Here is a 21,247-nt window from a genome sequence, read left to right on the forward strand (position 1 = left end):
CCTGGAGCCCCCGGCACCCCGGCCTGACAGCGGCATGGCTCCGGGCAGCGCCTGAGGGGACGGGGGGTCGGCCCGGGGGTGCTGAGCGGGGCCGGGGAGCAGCGGAGCTCAGCCCCCTTGGGGGACGGGCCCGCGCCCCGCTGTGGGGCGGGGGAGAGAGCCGGGGCCTGAGGGGCACCAGGCCTGAGCCGCTCCCGCCCCGCGGCCGTTGGAGCCGGGGGGGCGAGTCCCCGCCGGGCTAGTGCCGGGGTCGCGGGTCGCTGCCCCCGGCGGCGCCTCCATCTGCAGCCCGGCGGCGCCGGCGGGGAGCGGGGAACATGGCGGACCTGGAGGCGGTGCTGGCCGATGTCAGCTACCTGATGGCGATGGAGAAGAGCAAGAGCACCCCGGCGGCGCGGGCCAGCAAGAAGATCAGCCTGCCGGAGCCCAGGTACCGGCCCCGCGCCCGCAGCCCGGGGCCCCCGGCAGCCCCCGGCCGGACCCCCGCACCCCGAGCCCTGGGACCTCCCGGCCGGGACCCCCGCACCCCCAGCCCGGGTCCCCTAGCAGTCCCCCAGAAGGGACCCCCGCACCCCCATCCCTGGGACCCCCCGCACCTCCATCCCGGGAACCCCCTATCGCCCTGCCGGGACCCCCTGCGCCCGCAGCCCGGGTCCCCTAGCAGTCCCCAGACGGGATCCCCGCACCCCCAGCCCGGGGACCCCCTACCGCCTGGCCTCTGCAGCCCGGGACCCCCAGCAGCCCCCAGACTGGACCTCCACACCCCCAGCCCGGGGACCCCCTCCCGCCTGGCCTCCGCAGCCCGGGACCCCCAGCAGCCCCCAGACTGGACCTCCACACCCCCAGCCTGGGGACCTCTCACAGCCCCTAGCCCGGGGACCCCCCAAGGCTGGGGACCCTCCCCAGCCCCCGACGGCGGGGCAGCCCGGATGAATCAGAGACCTGTGCTGTGCTTTGTGAAGCCCCAGGGACCCCCCCACACACACACACACAGTGCCGGCATCCTGAGACCTCCCTTCCTGGGCTACAGCCTGGGAGCTGGGAACCCGGAGTCCCCTCAGGGAGTCTGGCCTCTGGCAGACCAGGCACGTAAAGTGCCATGGGGAGCTTCCCCAAGGCACTAGCTGGCCCTGCTGGGTGGCTCTGCTCCCCATTCCTCCGGGACCTGACACCTCCTTAGCCAGGGGCCCCAATTCTCAGGGACCTGCTAACCATCTCCTGTCCCTTGGTACCCCGAGCCAGCTGGTCTTGGGGAGCCCATGTGCTGGGACCCCAAGGCCACACGACCCATGCTCGGAGACCCCTGGCAACAGGGTCTTCTTAGGCCAGAGTCTTCTAGGAGGATAGTTGTTGAGTCTGCTCCCCTTGCTCCTCTCCAAGGGTATGCAATTCTCCCCTTGTTCGCAGGCTCCCAGCCCCAGCCTGAGAGAGGGGGTGGCATGTGCCATGGTCAGAGCCTAACCCAGATTTCAGGGATGGGGGCTGATGTACATCAAGGTGTAACTCAGCGGTGAGGTTGGAGGACTCATATCATGGTGTAACCCAACCTTAAGGTGTCAGGAGATGGTGAAGGGAATGCAGGTACCGGCCATGTCAGAGTGCAAGGGTTTAACCCAGCCTTGCAAAAGTGCATAGACAGTTACCAGTCCATCCATAAAACCGGCTTGCCACTTTTACTGTGGCCTTAGTCTACTGGGATGAAAAAAAAAAGAAGACATTTTACTTGCCCATCCAAAAAATAAAAAAAGAACACTGTAGGAGCTTGGGGTAATAGAGTTTTGCCAGGTAGTGTAACCCCAGTTCCTGCATATGGAGGGTATGGGTGGTGACAGGCATCCAGAGACCCAGCTACAGGGCATAGCGGCCTATTAACTAAATAGCTAATCCTACATGCACACAATCCCACAGGGGGGATAAAAGCAGATAGTCTAATTTAAATGTTAAAAGGGCCATCATTATTATTACTGTTACCTTTTTGTTGAGGAGTGATGAGACAAGATACAGTATTAATCTAGTTCTAGACAATCTAAGTAGGAACAGGTACACAGCTTGCATGCCAATTACGTTGTGCATGGAAGATGCGGACCTGGGGAGAACCATCTTAGATAGCTTTTGATGAATACAGCGTATGGTGAGATGTGAGTCCACTGATCATACAGTGAGACCTAAATAAAAAAGGAAACACAGATCTCTTATAGTGTGACAAATTGTTATACAATAACTCAGTACTGCTCTATTGTGATTATTATAATTAGTGAGTCTGGATTGAGGCATTTATTTAAAGCAATATCTGGGGGCATTTTTTGGCAAATATAAATATTCTCTTTCAAAAGAATTTTCTAGGCATTTATTTGATTTCAGTATTTATGTAACTGGCTGAAAAACTAGTTGAGTGGCAATATAATACATTTTGGGTGTAATCTAATAAATTGATCCTCAAACTGTTGTGATCTGCAGAACCATTTTTGTGATCCACCGAAATTTGCGAACAAAGCAGCGGGATGTGGGAGAGAAACCTCTTAGGAAATAGTTCTCAGAATGAATATATTGTATAACTATTGAACTAATACAGAACCTGATCCTGCAATGAGCTCCACTTGTGTGAATGCAGATTCCACCATGATGGTTGCAGAATTAGGGCCATAGCTGCCCCCTCTCTTTTTCCCTTTAATGGCAACACTAGATTTTCCTCTAAAACGAAATTCCCAAATTATGCATGCACTGTGGAATTCTTCTAAAATCTCTTGCTATTCTTAGCTATTCTTGTCTTCATAGATATATTTTGTTTCTTGGCATAACTCCACCCCCCCCAAAGTTCCCTCCTTTATTCTATGCATTATGCCACAAGTAAAGGTTTACCAGGCAAATTTTCGATGTATTGTAGTGTTACTGATCGTTATCTATGCCATGTGTAACTGCTGTGGTGTCCTGATTGCACATCCCTACCACTCTACATAGTCTTATGAAGTATAACATAAATAACAGATTACTAGAACTTGCTTTTCCACATATTTATACAGCTCTCTAGCTCCATGCTTTGAATTCTAAGTTTTGCTATGAGGATACCAAGACGGGAAAACCCAAGAGGCTGAGAGACTGTAAGAACGATCGAATTAACAGGATACCAGTGGGGGTGGAAAAACCGCACAATAAAAAGCTTGCCATTCATTTTTAAAGTCCAGTAAATGTTTTCTTACTGGAGAGATTTAGGGGCACATTTTTCTCTTGGTGTATGTAAATACTAATAATAATTTAAAGTATTTGTATGTGTCAAGGGTAGAGTTTATCCTATAATATTAACCAAACTCCTGGAGACCTTATTCAAAATGTTTGTAGTATTACATTCTTCCACACGATGGTTAATTATATTATTTTGTTCAGTGTCAACTCTCCGTGGTGCTCTCTAGATATAATGGCATACATGATACATCGAATGATGGTGGAAGCTTGGATGATGGTAACATGTAGGAGAGAACATGATTGGGAAGCTTCATTGAATAAGTGTATTTTAAGGAGATTATTATTCTACTGCTGTTTGTATCATGGTCGAGTTTGGATGCTCCAGTCTGGATTGGGGCCCTGTTGTGGCAAGTGCTATACAAACTCCTAGGTAGACAAAGCCCTTGCCCTAAAGCGCTTGTAGCCTAGTGCTCTGATTCTGCAAAGAATTAAGCATCTGACTTCAATGAGATTGCTCATGTGCATAGTCTTTGCAGAATTGGGGCCTAAATTGAAGCCAGGTGCAACAATGGAATTTAACAAACAGTAAGAGGGAAGCAGGGAGGGAGGATGAGGATAATTTTAATTAAATTACATGGTGATAGAGGTACTGAACAGCTTGGTTGCAAATTATTTGTGTTGTTAAAATAAGCATCAGTAATCCTCAGCTGAGCCATCCTGGTTTGAAGGAAATAAGCGAAAAGAGGGTGCAAGGTGCAGGCATAAATGATGGCATAGAAAAGGCACCAGAGTGGGACTGGGAACGTTTAAGGAGACTTGGCAGGTGGGAAGAGGATGAGGAGGCATAGATGTAAGTGAGAGCAGAGATTTAACTAAGGGTGCTTTAAATGGTTGGGAACAAATTACCATCCAAACTTTTAACTGAAAACAGGGATTTCCTCATTCAATAGGAAGTTTTGACAACTTTCCTGGTGTCAGATGTCTTCATAGTGAGCTCTGGGTTTTTTTTAGATCTCTTTCATTAAAATGTACATGATATGCCAGGAGCATTTATAATCTTGTGTGCCACTGATACACTGGTAAAATTTTAAATAATATTAATCAGACAGTCAGATGCATGTCTGACACCCTACTTTACTGATAAACAGGGGTCCTAGTGTTCTGTGATAAACCCCCAAAATTATCCAATAAAAACATAAAAATCCATGTTTTTCTGCAAATAAAATGAAACTCTGAACTTTAGTTTTTCTAGCCACAATGTTTTATTGATATATTTACAATTTTAAAGCAGACAGCCTGAGCCTCGCTCATTCTCCTGATTATCTGAAGTTTTGATTATCTGCTCTGGCTCCGGTCCCAATTAGATCAGATAATTGGGGTTCCACGGTATACGTTTTTATTTTTTCACAAAGTGTAAAAACTAAAGATTCTCCATAAAGACGCAAATTCCACGGTTTTCTGTGGCAAATGGATTCTATGATCCCTGCTGATAAATTAAGACCTTAATTAAAAAAGCCAGCTGAACAGAAAACTTTTCTTTGCAGTACAATTTTGAGACCACATATTTTCGTGAATACATTTCTGATTTCTCTGGTTTTGTGATATAGCAATTTATTAAGCCAGTCAGAGCACAACTTTCAAATGTTAGGCTGCAAGCAACTGTTATTCTACTGCACAACTGTCTGTCATGGAGACTGACAATATCTACATCCTTAATCATTTGTTAGAACAGAAATAAGGTTTTTGGAATAGAACATTGACATGGGATAACTGGATACCACTTTGAAAAAAAAAAGGTCTTTGTCTCACTGCAATGTTCTTTTTTTAAAGCAATACATAATTGTGGTAGTTATCTGTAACAGGCAGCCATTGTCTTGTGACAGCATGCTATTCCACTGACATTATCTTTCTAAGAAATATTGCAAATGTTTTACTACTATATTGCAGTGTGTCATTTGAATGAAGCTGGTATACCTGTTGTCACGATCTTATTTTCCTCAAATAAAACGGACACAAAATGAAGTGAGTTTATTGTAATGAAAATGTGAGGGGCATTCCTGTTTACGAGGAAATAACCATATTGCAGTCAGAATAAATTCCAAGGCTGCATGCCAAGATTTAAACTCTTCACCCTCAGAGTTTATTTGCTATTATTGGCAGCAAGTAGGGTTATTACTGAGTTTACATAAAGAACCCTCAAATTGTTATTTACTGAAATTGTTAAATATTAAAATTTTAAATGAAAGTGAAGAAAAAACATAAGCTTACAAAGTGCTAAAGGAGAGTTGTTGAAAAAGTTTTTAAACAGCATCACAACAAAACCCTTTGGCCCTTCTTTCTCTGTCTCCCCTCATCGGCCTTTCTTTCCCTCCTCTGTTTCTTCCTTCCCTTTCTTTCCTTTGGGTCAGCAAAGCTCTTCTCCCCAGAACAACTGCAGTATATTTTATTTTATACTGTTTTTCCAATAAAGGTCCTGATTCTGCAATTGGATCTGCACGGGTGGACTACTATGGGGCATTGAGTGGGTACGAGAGTCTGCAAATGCTGATTGGTTTGTAGGACTGGGGCATAAATTGGAAGGAAGAGGTAAGATTCTCCCATTGTAAACAAATAATGAAACCACCAGTATTTGATGGTTATTCTGTACGCAGAGATGAGAGGTTTGGGAGTAAGGAGGGAAATGAACCAAAGGGATTTTAAGTTTTTAAAAACAGTTTCTCTTTCAGAAGCTTCAGAACCCTTTTTTAAAAAACCTTTTTTCTTTCATGTAAATTTTGGATTTTTTTCTATGTCGGCCAAATGAGCAAAAGGATAATGGGGCATTTCTGTTGCTGGCAAAAAGCTTGAAAATTCTGAGGCGGGATAGGAGCAGAGGGCTTGTAGTGACCATTCATAGCATAGAGGGAGTTGGATAGTCACATTACAGGTATTGACAAAAAGCCATAAAGTGACTGTATACATGTTTGCATTCTATTTAGCAATGGCTTGGCCATTCTGAGAAAAGAGATTTACATTATGTACCATTATTGAGAAATAACTATATAATGATCCAGCAAATTGAACAACCAGAACCAATATGAATTTAAGGAATTGCACCATTGGGAAACAGCTGTTCAGCATCCCTGCACTTTGTGACCATTCTAATTCAGTTTCTGTGAATGTCACTTAAGCATGGTTTGCTCTCAGTACAAATACAAAGGATGTAGTAACAAAGCATAAGCTACATCTATCCTTGCATCTTTGCTTTTTCTGCCCTGTCACAAACACAGAAGTTTCTTGTCTCTTCTCCTCCTCTAACTTCTCCACTTGCTCCAGTGACCCCATCCCATCTCCTGTGTCTCTTTCCCCTAACAATACAAACATGAGTTGGGGTATGTCTACACAGGGATAAAAGACCCATGGCACAGCTGCGACTGGCAGGTCAGCTGGCTCAGTCTCATGGGGCTTGGACCGCGGGGATAAAAATCGCTGTGTAGATGTTTGGGCTCCGGCTGGAGCCCCCCGCAGCAAGGTCCCAGAGTTTGGGCTCCAGGCCAAGCCTAAATATCTATACAGCAATTTTTCAGCACCAGAGCCCGAGCCCCGCAGAGCCCGAGTCAGCTGACTTGGGCTAGCCTCAGGTTTTTTATGCCTGTGTAGACATACCCTTAATCTCTCCCATGTGAAAACCTGCCCCCCAACCTACCCTTGATTCCACTAACATCTCCAACTGCCACCTCTTCTCCCTTTCAACTGTGAGCTAATTGAATACAGTGTCTACAACTGCTGTCTGGAGTTCCTCTCCTCCAGTTCTATACCTGACCCTCTCCTATCTGGTTTCTGCTCCTTGTACTCCACTGAAACTGCTTTTGCTAAAGTCTAATGACTTCTCCCTAGCTAGTGCTAAGAATCAGTACTCTATTTTCCTTCTCTTTGACCTGTTACCTGCCTTTGACACCATCGACCATGTCCTCCTCCTTGAAATCTTGCCCTCTCTTGGCTTCTGTGACTCTGTCCTCTCCTGGTTCTCCTCTTACCTCTCTAATTGTGCCTGCAGTGGATCCTCTTCATCCCCCTTCCAACGTGCTGTGGAGGTTCCACAGCAATGTCCTGGGCCCCTTTCTCTTCTCCCTTTACACTTCATCTCTGGGTAATCTCATTTACAGCACAAATTTAACTGCCACCTCGGTGCTGACAGTTTACAGGTCTAATTCTCTACTCCAGACTTGTGTCCTTCTGTCCAAACTCAAGTTCTGGCCTGTATCTCTGATACCTCCCTGTGGCTGTCTAGCTGTCCACTCATGCTCACCATGGCTCAACAGAGCTCTTATTCTTTTGCCCCAAGCCCACCTCCTTTCTTCATGACCGTGGACAATATCATCGTCGTGCCTGTAACCTGGGCATCATCTTTGACTCAAACTATCTCTAGGTCCTCGCAGCCACATTATGTCTATATCTTGCATATTCTTTTTGCCTATTTAAAGCCAATTGTAGAGGTTGTATAGGGAGTGGATAGATAGACTGAAGGTGGACATCCTTTGTATATCCACAGAACAGGAACAGCACTGATGTGTAAGCTCACCCATATCCACCAGGCCAATGTGCCTCTGCCTTCATCAAATCCTCTCTCTTGCTCTGAACTGAGATGCTACTTTAGTACCTGCTGTGATGGTGTATTTTTTTGATACGAACACCTGTTAACCATGAATTAGACTGAGATTACTTAAGGGCTTCATTCTTCTCCCAGTGAAGTCAGTGGCAGATACACCATTGAAAGGGAAGGATAAAAACCTATTAAAGGATAAAACTACTGTCGTGGACTGATTCAAAGAAGTGACCTCATGAGCTAAAGGTTCTGTATCCAATTACCAGTTTCCTGAGGCATCCAGTCGCTTCACCAAACTTTATTTTTGAACTGGGAGCAATATTGGGATATAATCACCAAAAAGCATCTTGATCTGATGACGAGTATAAAGAAATTTAGCAGGATCATTAGGTTTTCTTTAAATGGTGGAAGAATACATTACTCTTTAGCTTTAAATCTGTAGGCCAAACTTTACCAAAGAGTAAATGTTATAGCTGAGTTATAAAAGGGTTGTAATAGATAATGATAGAACCATTTGTTTATTATTACTGAAAAACTGCTGTAAATGTGCTTTAGCTCACTTAACATACCAACCAAGTGTTGCAATAAAAGAATATCATGTATTTTGGTTTAGTGTAATTCATGGTAGTATCTAAGTTTTACAGCAGGTTAGTTTGTACATTCAAATACAATAAATTGTGCAGTCTGAAGTATATCACACAGGTCTGTAAGAGACAAGGCTGGGCTGAATTTTCAGTGGTTGTGTCCATATAAGCTGTTTTGGGGAAATCTCCCTTTCATTGCATTAACACTGGTAGCATAAGGTGGGACACTGATGTTTTTAGTGCTGTGTGGTTTAATCCTGTTCAGAGAGAATGTAGATAAAACGGTGATTAAAAACTCGGGTCGTCTGTCTACAATAGCAATTCCACCTAATCCCCCCTTTGCAATCAGCAGAGGTGCTGCTCCGATGGTAGTGAAAAGAGGGGAGACTGTTTCTCAAAACAGTTTAGTGTAGACAAAGCTAGGGAAATCAAGAGTAAATTGTACTCTACTGTTGGAATTAACTTTTAACTGCAACACTTCCTCATCAGAAAGAGATTATTTTGGAATTGTACCGAGTCATCAGGGTGCAGGACTGTATATGGAAGAGCAGGCTATTTTACTGTTAACCAAACCCATTGGGTCTTATTATCTCAGTCAGAAAGACAGACTGTCATTTATATTACTGTAGTGTCAAAGGCCCCAACCAAGAACAGGGGCCCCATTTTGCTAGGCACTTGTGGAAACATACAAAAAGAGATATCCCTGTCCCAAAGAGCTTGCAGTCTAAGTAGACAAGAAAGACAAAGGCATAAGAAAGGAAGTATTCTTAGCCACATTTGATAGATGGGGATCTCAGGCTCAGAGAAATTAAATGAATCACTCACGGTCACACAGAAAGTCTCTGGGAGAATTGGTAATTGAACCTAGATCTCCTAATTCCCTGACCATGTGACCATCCTCCTGTCTAACATAAAATGCTAGTCTCTCTGGGGCAAGAGGGAGGAATAGGAAGGCCTTTGGAGAGAAATCCCAATTAGCCCTCTCATGAGGCAGCTCAGAGGCCAAGGCTTAAGTTTGTAAGTGTAGACCTGCCCTGGGGCTTTGTTATTTAATTATGAATAAAATTAAATCTTGGGAAAGAGGGTGACATTGGACAATATCAGTGTGATATGTGCTGTGTTGGGAACAGAGTGGGGATGCCGCACCTAGATTTATAGGGATATTTGAAGAAAATACTGATGTAATCTTATCTCGTGTGAAATGTCAGTGGTATCTTATTAAGCTAGGGAGCCAGCGTCTAACTCAGACAGACTGCTGGTGCCACTGTTCTTTTGGGAAATGCTTGGAACGGTAATTAGTGCTAAGTAAATTGCCTATAGAGAATTAAAGAACTGCCATGATGAACATACAGAACCCCCAAATGTAAACTTGGTATTTCTAATGTGAAATATTTTAGGCAGATCCATTTAAAAAAAAAAAAAGAACTTTACAAGAATAATTACTTGGGATATGACTGTCAAAGACCTTCCTTTGTGAAGTGCTTCCAACTGAATGCTGGGGCTTCTTGCATCAAAAATGAACACGTGTAACCCTTAATTCCCAATGAAATGAAATCAGCTGCTCATTTTGGAAAGCTTTTTTAAAAGAATCTACTTTAATTTTCTAATCAGTAACTACACACTTTTTCTAATTTATAAGTGCCTATCAGAAACCTTCAGGTGCATAAATTAAATCACATAATTTAATCTAACTAAATTGACACAATGTCAACAAATCCCCTTTCCCCTCCGCAGCAAGAGCAAACACAACCCTTTTTCACATTAAAAAGCACAAAAACCTCCTTAGCACCCCCCAGATTGCATCTCCAGGCAAATTAGTCCCTTTTTGAAGCACTCATAGAATCGTAGGACTGGAAGGGACCTAAAGAGGTCATTTAGTCCAGTCCCCTGCACACATGGGGACTGGACTATGCGTGCATAGTCAGTATTATCTCTAGACTCTTCCTGACAGGTGTTTGTCTAACATCTCAATAAACAGGTCTTGCCTTGAATATCAACAAAACCAAGCTCTGGTAAACTGGCAGGGGAAGCAAATTCCAAAGTTGAGGGCCCTCCGGTCTGCCTTCAGTGTATCAATAGGAGGGACTGTCAGCTCGAGTGCCATATATGATCGATCCCCTGTTCGGGTGGAAAGCGAGGGGAGAAGCAGAATTGCTGGAATCCTATAGACCATTCGTGAATCAAAACTGTACCCAGAAACGAATAGTAAGCCAGTGAAGTTGATGGAGTGCAGATGTAATATACCGTATGTGAGAAACACTAGCCAATAAATAAGGTGCTGTATTCCGAACCAGCTGACGTTTCTGAGTGGTCATCAGGAGCAGCCCTATGCAGAGTGCATTTCAGCAATCTGATCTGGAGATGAAAATGCCCTGAATAATGTGGTTTGGGCCCCATCCAAGAAGAAAGGTTGCAATTTCCTGGACAGATGCAGATGGACAAATTGTACCATTGGCTGCTGCTACTATCTGGAAAAGAAGGATTAGCTAAAAACCCAACAGTTATCAATCTTATTTCCAAATGTGAGAGAACCTCCTTGCTGAAGGGATCAGATATAACCTTTGCCATCTCCTTTAGATGTCTTCTCCAGCCAGCCAGTATCACTTTAGTGTCTCTTGGCACAGATGTCCCAGCATACATAGCCTTCTCCTGGGACACATTGCTAGTCAGCTGTGTAGGTGCTGCTCAGTTTCTATTCCACAAGACATATCACAACTTTTGTCATCAACCAGGAAGTGAAGCAAGGTTGCAAACTACAAACAACATATCAATCAATCTAACTTTAAATAAAAATAAAACAAAAACTTTGATAGGAGTTTTATTCCCAAGGCCTTAACTTGCTCATAAAATGTGTCTAGTTACAATAATACTGTAAATATGACTATGTTTTAAGCAACACAGGCAGGAAATCAAGAAAGCAGCTTGCTTTCTCTGAATGGCTTGCTAGTGCTGATGAAGACAGAAACTTACTTTGGAGGGAATGCTCTCTAGTGGCTAGAGCAGGAGATTGGGAGTCAGGGCTCCTGAGTTCCATTCTTGGGTTTGCTACTGATTTGCTTAGTCACTAAGTCTTGCTCAAGTCACTTAACTTCTCTTTTCCTCAATTCACTAGAGTTGGTTCTATCCCTTTATACTCTTTTTCCTGTGTACTCTCTCCTTGGGTGATTGCATAATTGCTTCTCCTCCCCACACAAAAAATTCTACAGCTTCTTTCCCAGCATTTCATCTTTTTTTATTAATTTAACATCCGAGATATCTCATAACTTCAAATTTGGTACAGTGTGTCTGTGATCTACTGTAGATTGTTCGCTCTCCTTCCTGCCCCCTCCCTCTCACCTATTCTCTAACACGAGCAACCACACCATTGTTCTTTTCCCTTCCCCAAGTCCACAATCTTAGGGCTGGTCTACACTACGAGGTTAGGTCGAATTTAGCCACGTTAGGTTGATTTTATAAGCAATGCGGCTAAGCAACAAACCCCGTTCCGCTGACCTAAAGGGCTCTTAAAATCGACTGCTGTACTCTTCCCTGACGAGGGGAGTAGCGCTAAAATCGACCTTCTTGGGTCAAATTTGGGGTAGTACAGACGCAGCGTTGTGCAATTCGACGGCATTGGCCTCCGGGACCTATCTCAGAGTGCTCCAATGTGACTGCTCTGGATAGCACTTTTAACTCCGATGCACTAGCCAGGTACAAAGGAAAAGCCCCGGGAACTTTTGAATTTCATGTCCTGTTTGGTCAGCATGGAGCGAACATGAGACACTGGATCTGATTGATGTATGGGGAGAAAAATCTGATCCAGCAGAAGAAATGCTAATATATATATGCCAAAATTGCACGGGGCATAGTGGAGAGAGGCTACACCAGGGACACACAGCAGTGCCGCATGAAAGTTAAGGAGCTCAGGCAAGCCTACTACAAGACAAAAGAGGCAAACAGTCGTTCCGGTTCAGAGCCCCATACATGCCGCTTCTATGATCAGCTGCATGCCATTCTAGGGGGGGACCCTACCAGTGCCCCACCACTGTCCGTGGACACCTGCAAGGGGGGAGTCTCACGCAACATGGATGAGGAAGAGAAGGAGGAGAACTTGCAGCAGGCAAGCGGAGAATCCGTTCTCCCTGGCAGCCAGGACCTTTTCATCCTCCTCGCCAAGTTCCATATCCTCCTCACCCAGATGCCCAAGAACGTCGGGGTGGGGGGAAGGCTCTGGGCACCCAGCCATTCAACTCCAGGGGATGGCCCAAGCAACAGAAAGCTGTCATTCAAACAGCTTTGATTTGTAATGTGGTTACAATAAGCAATGTGGCCTTGTCCTTCCCTCCTCCCCCACCCCACCCAGGCTACCTTGTCAGTGATCGCACTTTTTTTTTTAAATAAATAAAGAATGAATGGATTCAAAACAATAGGGACTTTATTTCCTTTGCCAGCTGTGGTTGAAGGGGGGAGGGGTATTGGTTTACAGGAAAGTACATTCAACAAAGGGGGCGGTTTTGCATCAAGGAGAAACTCACAACACTGTCACACCGTAGCCTGGTCAGTCATGAAACTGTTTTTCAAAGCCTCTCTGATGCGCAGCGTGCCTAGCTGTGCTCTTCTAATCCCCCTGTTGTCTGGCTGTTCAAAATTGGCTGCCAGGTGATTTGCCTCAACCTCCCACCCCACCATAAACGTCTCTTCCTTACTCTCACAGATATTATGGAGCACACAGCAAGCAGCAATAACAATGGGAATATTGGTTGCACTGAGGTCTAACCTAGTCAGCAAACAGCGCCAGCGGGCTTTTAAACGTCCAAAGGCACATTCTACCACCATTCAGCCTATAGTTGAACTGCTCCGTACTACTGTCCAGACTGCCTGTGTATGGCTTCATGAGCTGTGGGAGCAAGGGGTAGGCTGGGTCCCCAAGAATAATTATTGGCATTTCAACATCCCCAGTGGTAATTTTCTGGTCTGGGAAGAAAGTCCCTTCTTGCAGCTTTTCGAACAGCCCAGAGTTCCTAAAGATGCGAGCGTCATGTACCTTTCTCGACAATCCCACGTTGATATTGGTGAAACGTCCCTTGTGATCCACCAGTGCTTGCAGCACCATTGAGAAGTACCCCTTGCGGTTTATGTACTGGTTGGCAAGGTGGTCCAGTGCCAAGATAGGGATATGCGTTCCATCTATTGCCCCACCACAGTTAGGGAACCCCATTGCAGCAAAGCCATCCACTGTGACCTGCACATTTCCCAGAGTCACTACCCTTGTTAGCAGAAGGTCACTGATTGCCTTGGCTACTTGGATCACGGTAGATTTGCCCATTCCGAATTGATTCCCGACTGACCAGTAGCAGTCAGGCGTTGCAAGCTTCCACAGGGCTGTCGCCACTCGCTTCTCAACTGTCAGGGCAGATCTCATCTTGGTGTTCCTGCGCTTCAGGGCGGGGGAAAGCAACTCATAAAGTTCCATGAAAGTGGCCTTGCGCATGCGAAAGTTTTGCAGCCACTGGGAATCATCCCATACCTGCAACACTATGCGGTCCCACCAGGCTGTGCTTGTTTGCCGGGCCCAGAATCGGCGTTCCACTGTATCAACCTGCCCCACTGCCGCCATGATGTCCCAATTGCCACATAACGTGCTTTCAGGAACGTCTGTGTCCATGTCCTCCTCACAGTCATCCTCGTGCTGGCGGCTCCTATCCAGGCTCTGCACATACTGCAGGATAATGCGCGAGGTGTTTACAATGCTCACAACAGCAGCGCTGAGCTGAGCAGGCTCCATGCTTACCGTGCTATGGCGTCTGCACGGGTAACCCAGGAAAAAAGGCGTGAAACGATGGTTTGCCATTTCTTTCAAGGAGGGAGGAAGGGAGGGGAGACTAACGACATATACCCAAAACCACCCACGACAGTGTTTTTGCCCCAGCAGGCATTGGGAGCTTAACCCAGAATTCCAATGGGCAGCGGGGTCTGTGGGATAGATACCCACAGTGCACCACTCCGTGAGTCGATGCTAGCTACGGTATTGAGGACGCACTCCACCGGCCTACTGCGCTTAGTGGGGTCATACACAATCGACTGTATAAAATCGCTTTCCAAAGATCGACTTCTATAAAATCGACCTAATTTCGTAGTGTAGACATACCCTACTTGTCATCCTGCTTCTTTTTTCTTTATATCTGAAAGATTAGTCCCTTCTTTTTTGTCCTGACCGCCACAACTCTATGCTCTGGTAATTTCCTGCTTTAACCACAGAAGCCTTCTCTTCATTTTCCAGCCCCTAGTATCTCCCCATTGTATCCAAATTGATGCTGCCTAGTTAATTTTCTGTTCCCACTCTTCTGATAATATTTCTCCCCTTCTTGACTGTCCAGGCTGGCTTCTCTGTCACATTCAGTTTGCTTTTTCCCCTCACATTCAGAGGTCTCCATACCTCTGCCCCAAGTTATATCTCTGTCCTCAACGCTCTACACCATTCCCCTGAAGTCTGCCCAATCTTCTCTCCTGACTGTTTCCTTTGTCCACTCCTGATTTTGTGCATTTGTTTTTGTTGCCTTTATTCTTGGAATAACCTCTCAATTAACGGGAAATCATCACCTCAAGAATGAAAAATCAGTGAAATAAATTTTACATTTGTTTTTAATCTGTTTCCATTTCAGATTCTCAGTGCTGCATGTTTAGATTGCAAACTAAGGATGTTTATTTGTTTAAAACCAACTATTTCCTCTGGAATTAAAAAAATCATGGGAACATTTCTATTGGTTTTAGGTTTTGTAAAAAACAATTCTTAATAAACCTGAATTTTGTGCCAAATTTGGATTGACCGTGTCTTTTAACCATGCATACTTCCTCTCCCTCAAAAACTTTTAAAAATACACTTGTTCTATGAAGTATTTCAGCTATAATGGCCACATGCCACTCAGTGTTTATTTTACATTGTACTGTATTGACTCACTCATGCCTTTACACTGAGGGTCTTTGGGGCAGGAGCTTTATTTGTTTAGCACGTTTTAACTGTTCTACGGTATATCCTGATAATGTCAGGTAAACATTTACCTCTCTGGAAAGCAGGTGTAAAGATTCCTGTCTCAGAGGTGCTGTGAAGCATAGTTTAGTTCAGTTACTTCTGCATTTGGTTGAATGGCCCTCCTTAGTTCTGTGAATCTCAATTAATGTTTATATTTCATAATACCTTTCATGCATGTCCAGAGCGCTTTATAGATATAAAAAGACAAAAACCATTATGCATGGATCTTGATACAAATTCTCTACCATCCCAAAAATACATCTTAAAGATGATTTAAAAACCATTAAAATCAACAAATGTTTTAATTGCAGTGGGAGCTAAGAGTTGTGTTTGTCTCTCTTCTTACTTCTCAGTGCCAGCATTCTGCTGAAAGGGCAAATCCTTGACCTACCAATTCAGAAAAATTATTCTTGCAAAACGACATACTTTTATATTAGTTTCAGGTTTTGGCAACAATAATTCAAGTCATACCCAAGAAACATGGATAGTGGATACACTATAAGCATAGGGACTCAACAGCTTTTTATTTCACTTGTCATGACTTTTCTTCATTAAAGTGATTTGTATATCTGAAGTTGCTTGGGTTGTTGGTCTTGTATCCGCTTTAGAATGGGGGAGAACTAGGGAAAGCTGTGTAGTGCTATAATCTTGCCTGTCAAGGGCATTGTTTCTTGAGTACAAAGATCATTATGAATCACATAATGAGAACATTAGTTCATTCAGAGTATATGTGTTGACAGATCTCTGTGTACTTAATATAAATGTGAGAAGCTTTACAATTTTGAAAGGGGGGATGAGTTTTGGATCTTAGAATCATTTGGGTTGAGAGGGCTTCTAGTGGGTCATTGGAGGAGCAAATTTCTTCAGTCTTAATTTGCTATAATATGATTGTAAGGAAATTGTTGCTGTAGCAGCTGGGTGCTCGTTGATGAAATTGGAAAAATAGAATACATTTACATTTACATGTCCGCAGTAGGTTTGGTATTTTAAAACCACTGATGCGTCTCCCAGGATTCGAATCAATCAGATTATTTGTTATAAAAAAGACAAAAACTAAACAAAGATCAAAGTACATAACTATCTCTTGGTTCTCAAAATATTTCAGAGGTCACTTATGATCTCTAGCTCTTTAATGTTACAGATGATAAAGAAAGGGGAACTTTGCTATAAAAACAGTTTTTCATAATTTAGTTTGTTGTTTACCTTTGTATTTCATATGTAAAAGAAATGAATTAGTTCATTGTCTTTGTGTATTTTATTGTTTTTATCATCCTAGTGTTTGATGACTGTGTTCTTTGGGTTTTGTATCTTATTTTATTATCTGAATATGAATACCCTCTCTCTCATATTTATTACACTTTCCCTTCCTTGGTGAGTAAAGATGCCCCAGTGATTAGGGCATTGGCCTATGGCTTGGGAGACCAGGGTTCAGTTCCTTGCTCTGTCACAGATTTTCTGTGTGACCTTGGGCAAATCATTTTGCCTCTGTGCCTCATTTCCTCAATGCAAAATGGGGAATGATAGTACTGCCTTACGGGGTGCTGTGATGATAAATACATTAAAGGTTGTCAGGTGCTCAGGTGATGGGGGCCATATAAATACCTAAGATGCTTTTAACTGTCATGAACAAAATATTATCTGAGGCCCCAATTCATTAAACTATTATTGAAGGCAATAGGACTACTCACATGCCTAAAATTAATCATGTGTTTGATGTGCTCTAGATGATGGTGATTTATTACGTGTGTTGTAGCACTCAAAAGCCACAGCAAGGATTGCATCAGGTCCTGTACATGTGGTAGTCACATTTGGACAGGTAGCAAAATGATCTGTGAATGTAAACTTTTTTGGGCTCGCATCAGTAATGGTTCTACACATTCAAGTGTTTATCTTTCAGTTTTAATTTAATTTTTAATAGAAATGAAAGGGGGAAAAAGTGGGACCCTCAGGAAAGGAATATAACAGATATAAATGTTCATTTTAGGGCCTGACCCTCAGTCAGATGCAGGTGGGCACAAGCATTTGGCAGCACCAACCCAACTGCATGATCAGGACCTATATTAGCAAAAACTCATACAATTTTGAGATGTTATTATAATAAGATGCAAATTAGCAGCTGGTAAAGCATATAGTTTTGTCTGTAAACTTGAAGAGAAATACTTGGTTGAATATAGACTATTTGTCATTATTTAATCCCAAATCCAAATGAATTAATCACATCCATAATTTACCACAGAGACAGCTGAAAAGAAATTTATGTAATAAGATTTCAGGATTGTCACTCTGAAGCCTATTAGGTCTGTAGAGTCAGTATGAATCGGTGGAAACAGCTACAGGCATGGTTGAGGGCTCTTTTTGTTCAGAATATAAACAGATTGAATCATCACTTGTTTTCGCAGAGAGTTACCATCCAATTTTAAAGTTATCAACCAATTTGACTTTACAAATTACACCTGTGCAGTGTACAGCTTCAGTAAGGCATGTATGAATGTCATGCAGAGAGTCCTAGACCATTGTGGTATCAGAAGTAACTCAACCAATCATCACCCTTACCCTACAGCTAATTTGGATGGAACAGTTTCATTGGTTGTAGGAGAGTGACTACACAGATGGTGGATTCCTTGGCCCAAATGCCTCACTGCAAGCCACACCCCATGATTGCCACTCACACAGATCCACACAACTTTCCCAACACATCACAATCCACCCACAATCCACCCAGAACTAGAATGCACATGCATCCGACGAAGTGGGGTATTCACCCACGAAAGCTTATGCTCCAATACATCTGTTAGTCTTAAAGGTGCCACAGGACTCTCTGTTGCTTTTTACAGATCCAGACTAACATGGCTACCCTTCTGATACTAGAATGCACAGTAACTCCCAAAACACATAGCCCCTCACCTCAGCATATACCCCTCATTTAGCACCCTCACAAATCCGTGCAGCTATCCCCACACAACAGAATCCATACACAAATCAATACAACCAGCACACACAATAAACTCACACATCACTCTGAAGCCTAGATTGTCTGTTGAATCAATGTGAAGCATTGGGAACAGCTATAGCACGATAGAGCATCACCAGGTTTAGTCGTCACTGGGATCCATGTTCTTTTATTGTCCAGTTTTTATTCTGAGCCATTTTTGGCTTTTTTTCTGAAATCCCTTAGAATGCATCTGAATTCTGAGTGTATTAACTAATACATTTTTGGGCTCCAAGCGTTGGTCTTAAAGGGTTCTCTGTTCTCTCTATAAACAAAGTAAAGATTTTGTTTCCTATTATAGAATGTACTGCAGCAGCCTTCTCTTCTAATTCAGTTCCTGCCTCTGAAACAGCTCTTTATTTCTGGGTGAGGTTTTGCATCACCCCCCTTGTCATAGGGTCTAAAGAATGTAATTGCTTCTCTTTGGGATGTCTGATTGGTAAATTTTGTCTTGGACTTAATTGCTTCTTAACAACACAGTCCTTGATTCACTCTTTAATGCTACTCTGACGTATATTTGCTTGTCTTGACTGACAGCTTTTGGCTACCCCTAACTTCCAACTACTGATTGAGCTGAATGCTGAAGATAAGATAGAGGAGATGATTACTTCTTCCACATTTTGTTGCTAAGATTCATTATCTAGGGATCTTACTGGATCCTTTGCTGCTTCTGGATGTCCAGCTAACCTGGAGATGATGAAAACATGGATCTCTTTGGCTAGATCCTCATCTGCGAAGAATGGGAACAGTTTCCTCTCTTGGTGAACATGGATTTCTTGCAGTTTGCATCTATAATAAATCCCAAGAGTGGACACGACTAGATACCCTTAATAGAGCATGAGGTCAGCATGCTGGCCAGCTCCTCAAAGTGTTTCTCACTTGTACTTAATCTTCTTCCTTTAAATGGAAAAGTAGAACTCTACACATGATCTCTTCTTTATATTTATAACAGGATGCTTGTCCTTCTAAACTAATCTCTATCCTTACAAGAACAAGATGGAAATGATGTTAATTCTTCATAAAAGTTGAGGTATATCCATTGTGGTGCCCTCTGTGTCAAGTACAGTTTGTATTCCTACAGTTTATATTTTTATGCCTCTAATTTGAAGTACAAATAAACACGTGTTGCTCATAAGGATAATATTGCCTAAATCCCGTTGCTGCTCGATTGAGCTATGACTGCTGTTTCTCTTCAGAGAGACAAGGTGGGTGAGGTAATATCTTTCATTGGACCAACTTCTGTTGGTGAGCAAGACAAGCTTTTGAGCTTACACATAAGCTTGAAGACTTGTTTCGTTCCCCAAAAGCGGTTGGTCCAATAAAATCTATTACCTCACCTACCTTGTCTCTCTAATATCCTGGGACTGACACAGCTACTACAACTCTTCAGAGTGTATCATCTTTAAAATTACTTTAAGTCAAGATATATCAGGTATATAGTTATATAACAATGAAGTAGTTAACATATTTTGTGCATCTCTTTTCTTTTATTAAGAGATGAAATTAGAAATCTGGCAGTTGAATGGCCTCTGAGTGTGACCTGCCTGTCTTCTGAATAAGTTAATCTGTAACTGAGCCACTATCATAGGCTTTCTGAGGCTGGTGATGGCTCAGAATGCTGAAGATAGGCTTTGCAGGCTCATGGTGAGCACTCTATTTGAACAGCATAGCCCTTTATTACCTGTTCCTCGTTCATCCAGCCTACAACTATTTATGCTCAATATTTCCTTTTAAAAGTATTTATTTGTATGTGTGCATATGTTCATGTGTATGCATGCACGTACACACACAAACACAAGATAGCCATTCCAGCAGACAGTATGCCAGAGTAATGGACTCCGTCTTGGCAGAAATGAACAGTCTTGGTGAAAGGGATTAGGTAATAGACGTTCTTTACTAAAAGTAAAACAATCTATTAAAGTAGGTTTATTAGAATAATGCCTGCAACAACCTTGGGTCAACGGGTGATGAAAGAAATGGATGAATGTAATCTTGAAATCTGTGGCGTAAGCAAATGTTGATAGCCAGGAGATGACAAAAAGCTATTTAAAAATGAAAACAAAGGCATAATATACTTGGGGGGAAGGGAAGACAAGGAGGAAGATGGTTACCACTCAGAGTGAGTAATATTAATTATGACTTACAGAGTAGGAAAAACAAAGTGGGGAGCCAAGTGACAGTGGATTGCTCCAAAGTAGATTTCAAATATGAAACATGAAAATGACAATTATGTAACATTACGCACCAACATACAACTACGATGATGAGATCAAAGATCAATTCTACAGTTGCCTACAAACTCTATTGGCAAAATTCTCAAGCATGACATTTGCTTAGTATTGGAGGACTTCAATGCTAAGGTTGGGCAGTGGAGAATGCAAGGGGTAAGCATGGCCTCGGTTCCCCAAATCAAAACGGCAAAAGAGTGATAAAGCTGTTCCTGGTATTAGGGCTCAATTAGTGTAATGCTATTCCCCAACAAAAGTATCCATAAAGTAACTTTGGAATTTCTCCCAATGACATTATCAGGAACCACACTGACCATCTATCTGTGGGAAGGAAATTTAGATAAACTGTTCAGGATGTCTCAGCATACACAAGAGCTCTTATCGGACGTGACCATAATTCTGTGTCGCAAGACTGAACTCAAACGAAAAAAACCCTCCAAATCCCAAAAAGCATTAAGAAAATTGACAGTAACAGCCCAATCAACAAGACATTATAGCAGCAATTTCAAATTGAACTGAAAAACAGATTTCAGGTAGTACAAGACTTAGATCTACTTCTTCTCAGCATATGTGCAACGTGCCTCAGGTGGCATATGACCAAGATTCATCACCGAATTTGGTCCGCTGGTTGGATCATTAGCTTCCCTGGCCCAGGCCATGTACTGATTGGGA

At 43.1% G+C, this 21,247-nt stretch overlaps 1 protein-coding gene across 1 annotated transcript in view; it reads left to right on the forward strand.

The window, feature by feature from the left end:
- Positions 1-317: 317 nt before the first annotated feature.
- The window catches only part of GRK3 (G protein-coupled receptor kinase 3), a 129,145-nt gene continuing 108,215 nt past the window's right edge, over positions 318-21,247 (forward strand). The window contains exon 1 of the mRNA XM_065417765.1: positions 318-430. Within this exon, the coding sequence (XP_065273837.1) occupies positions 318-430 (113 nt within the window). The remainder of the gene's footprint in view (positions 431-21,247) is intronic.

Source organism: Emys orbicularis, chromosome 16, assembly GCF_028017835.1.
Source record: "Emys orbicularis isolate rEmyOrb1 chromosome 16, rEmyOrb1.hap1, whole genome shotgun sequence".
Taxonomy (NCBI): Eukaryota; Metazoa; Chordata; order Testudines; family Emydidae; genus Emys; species Emys orbicularis.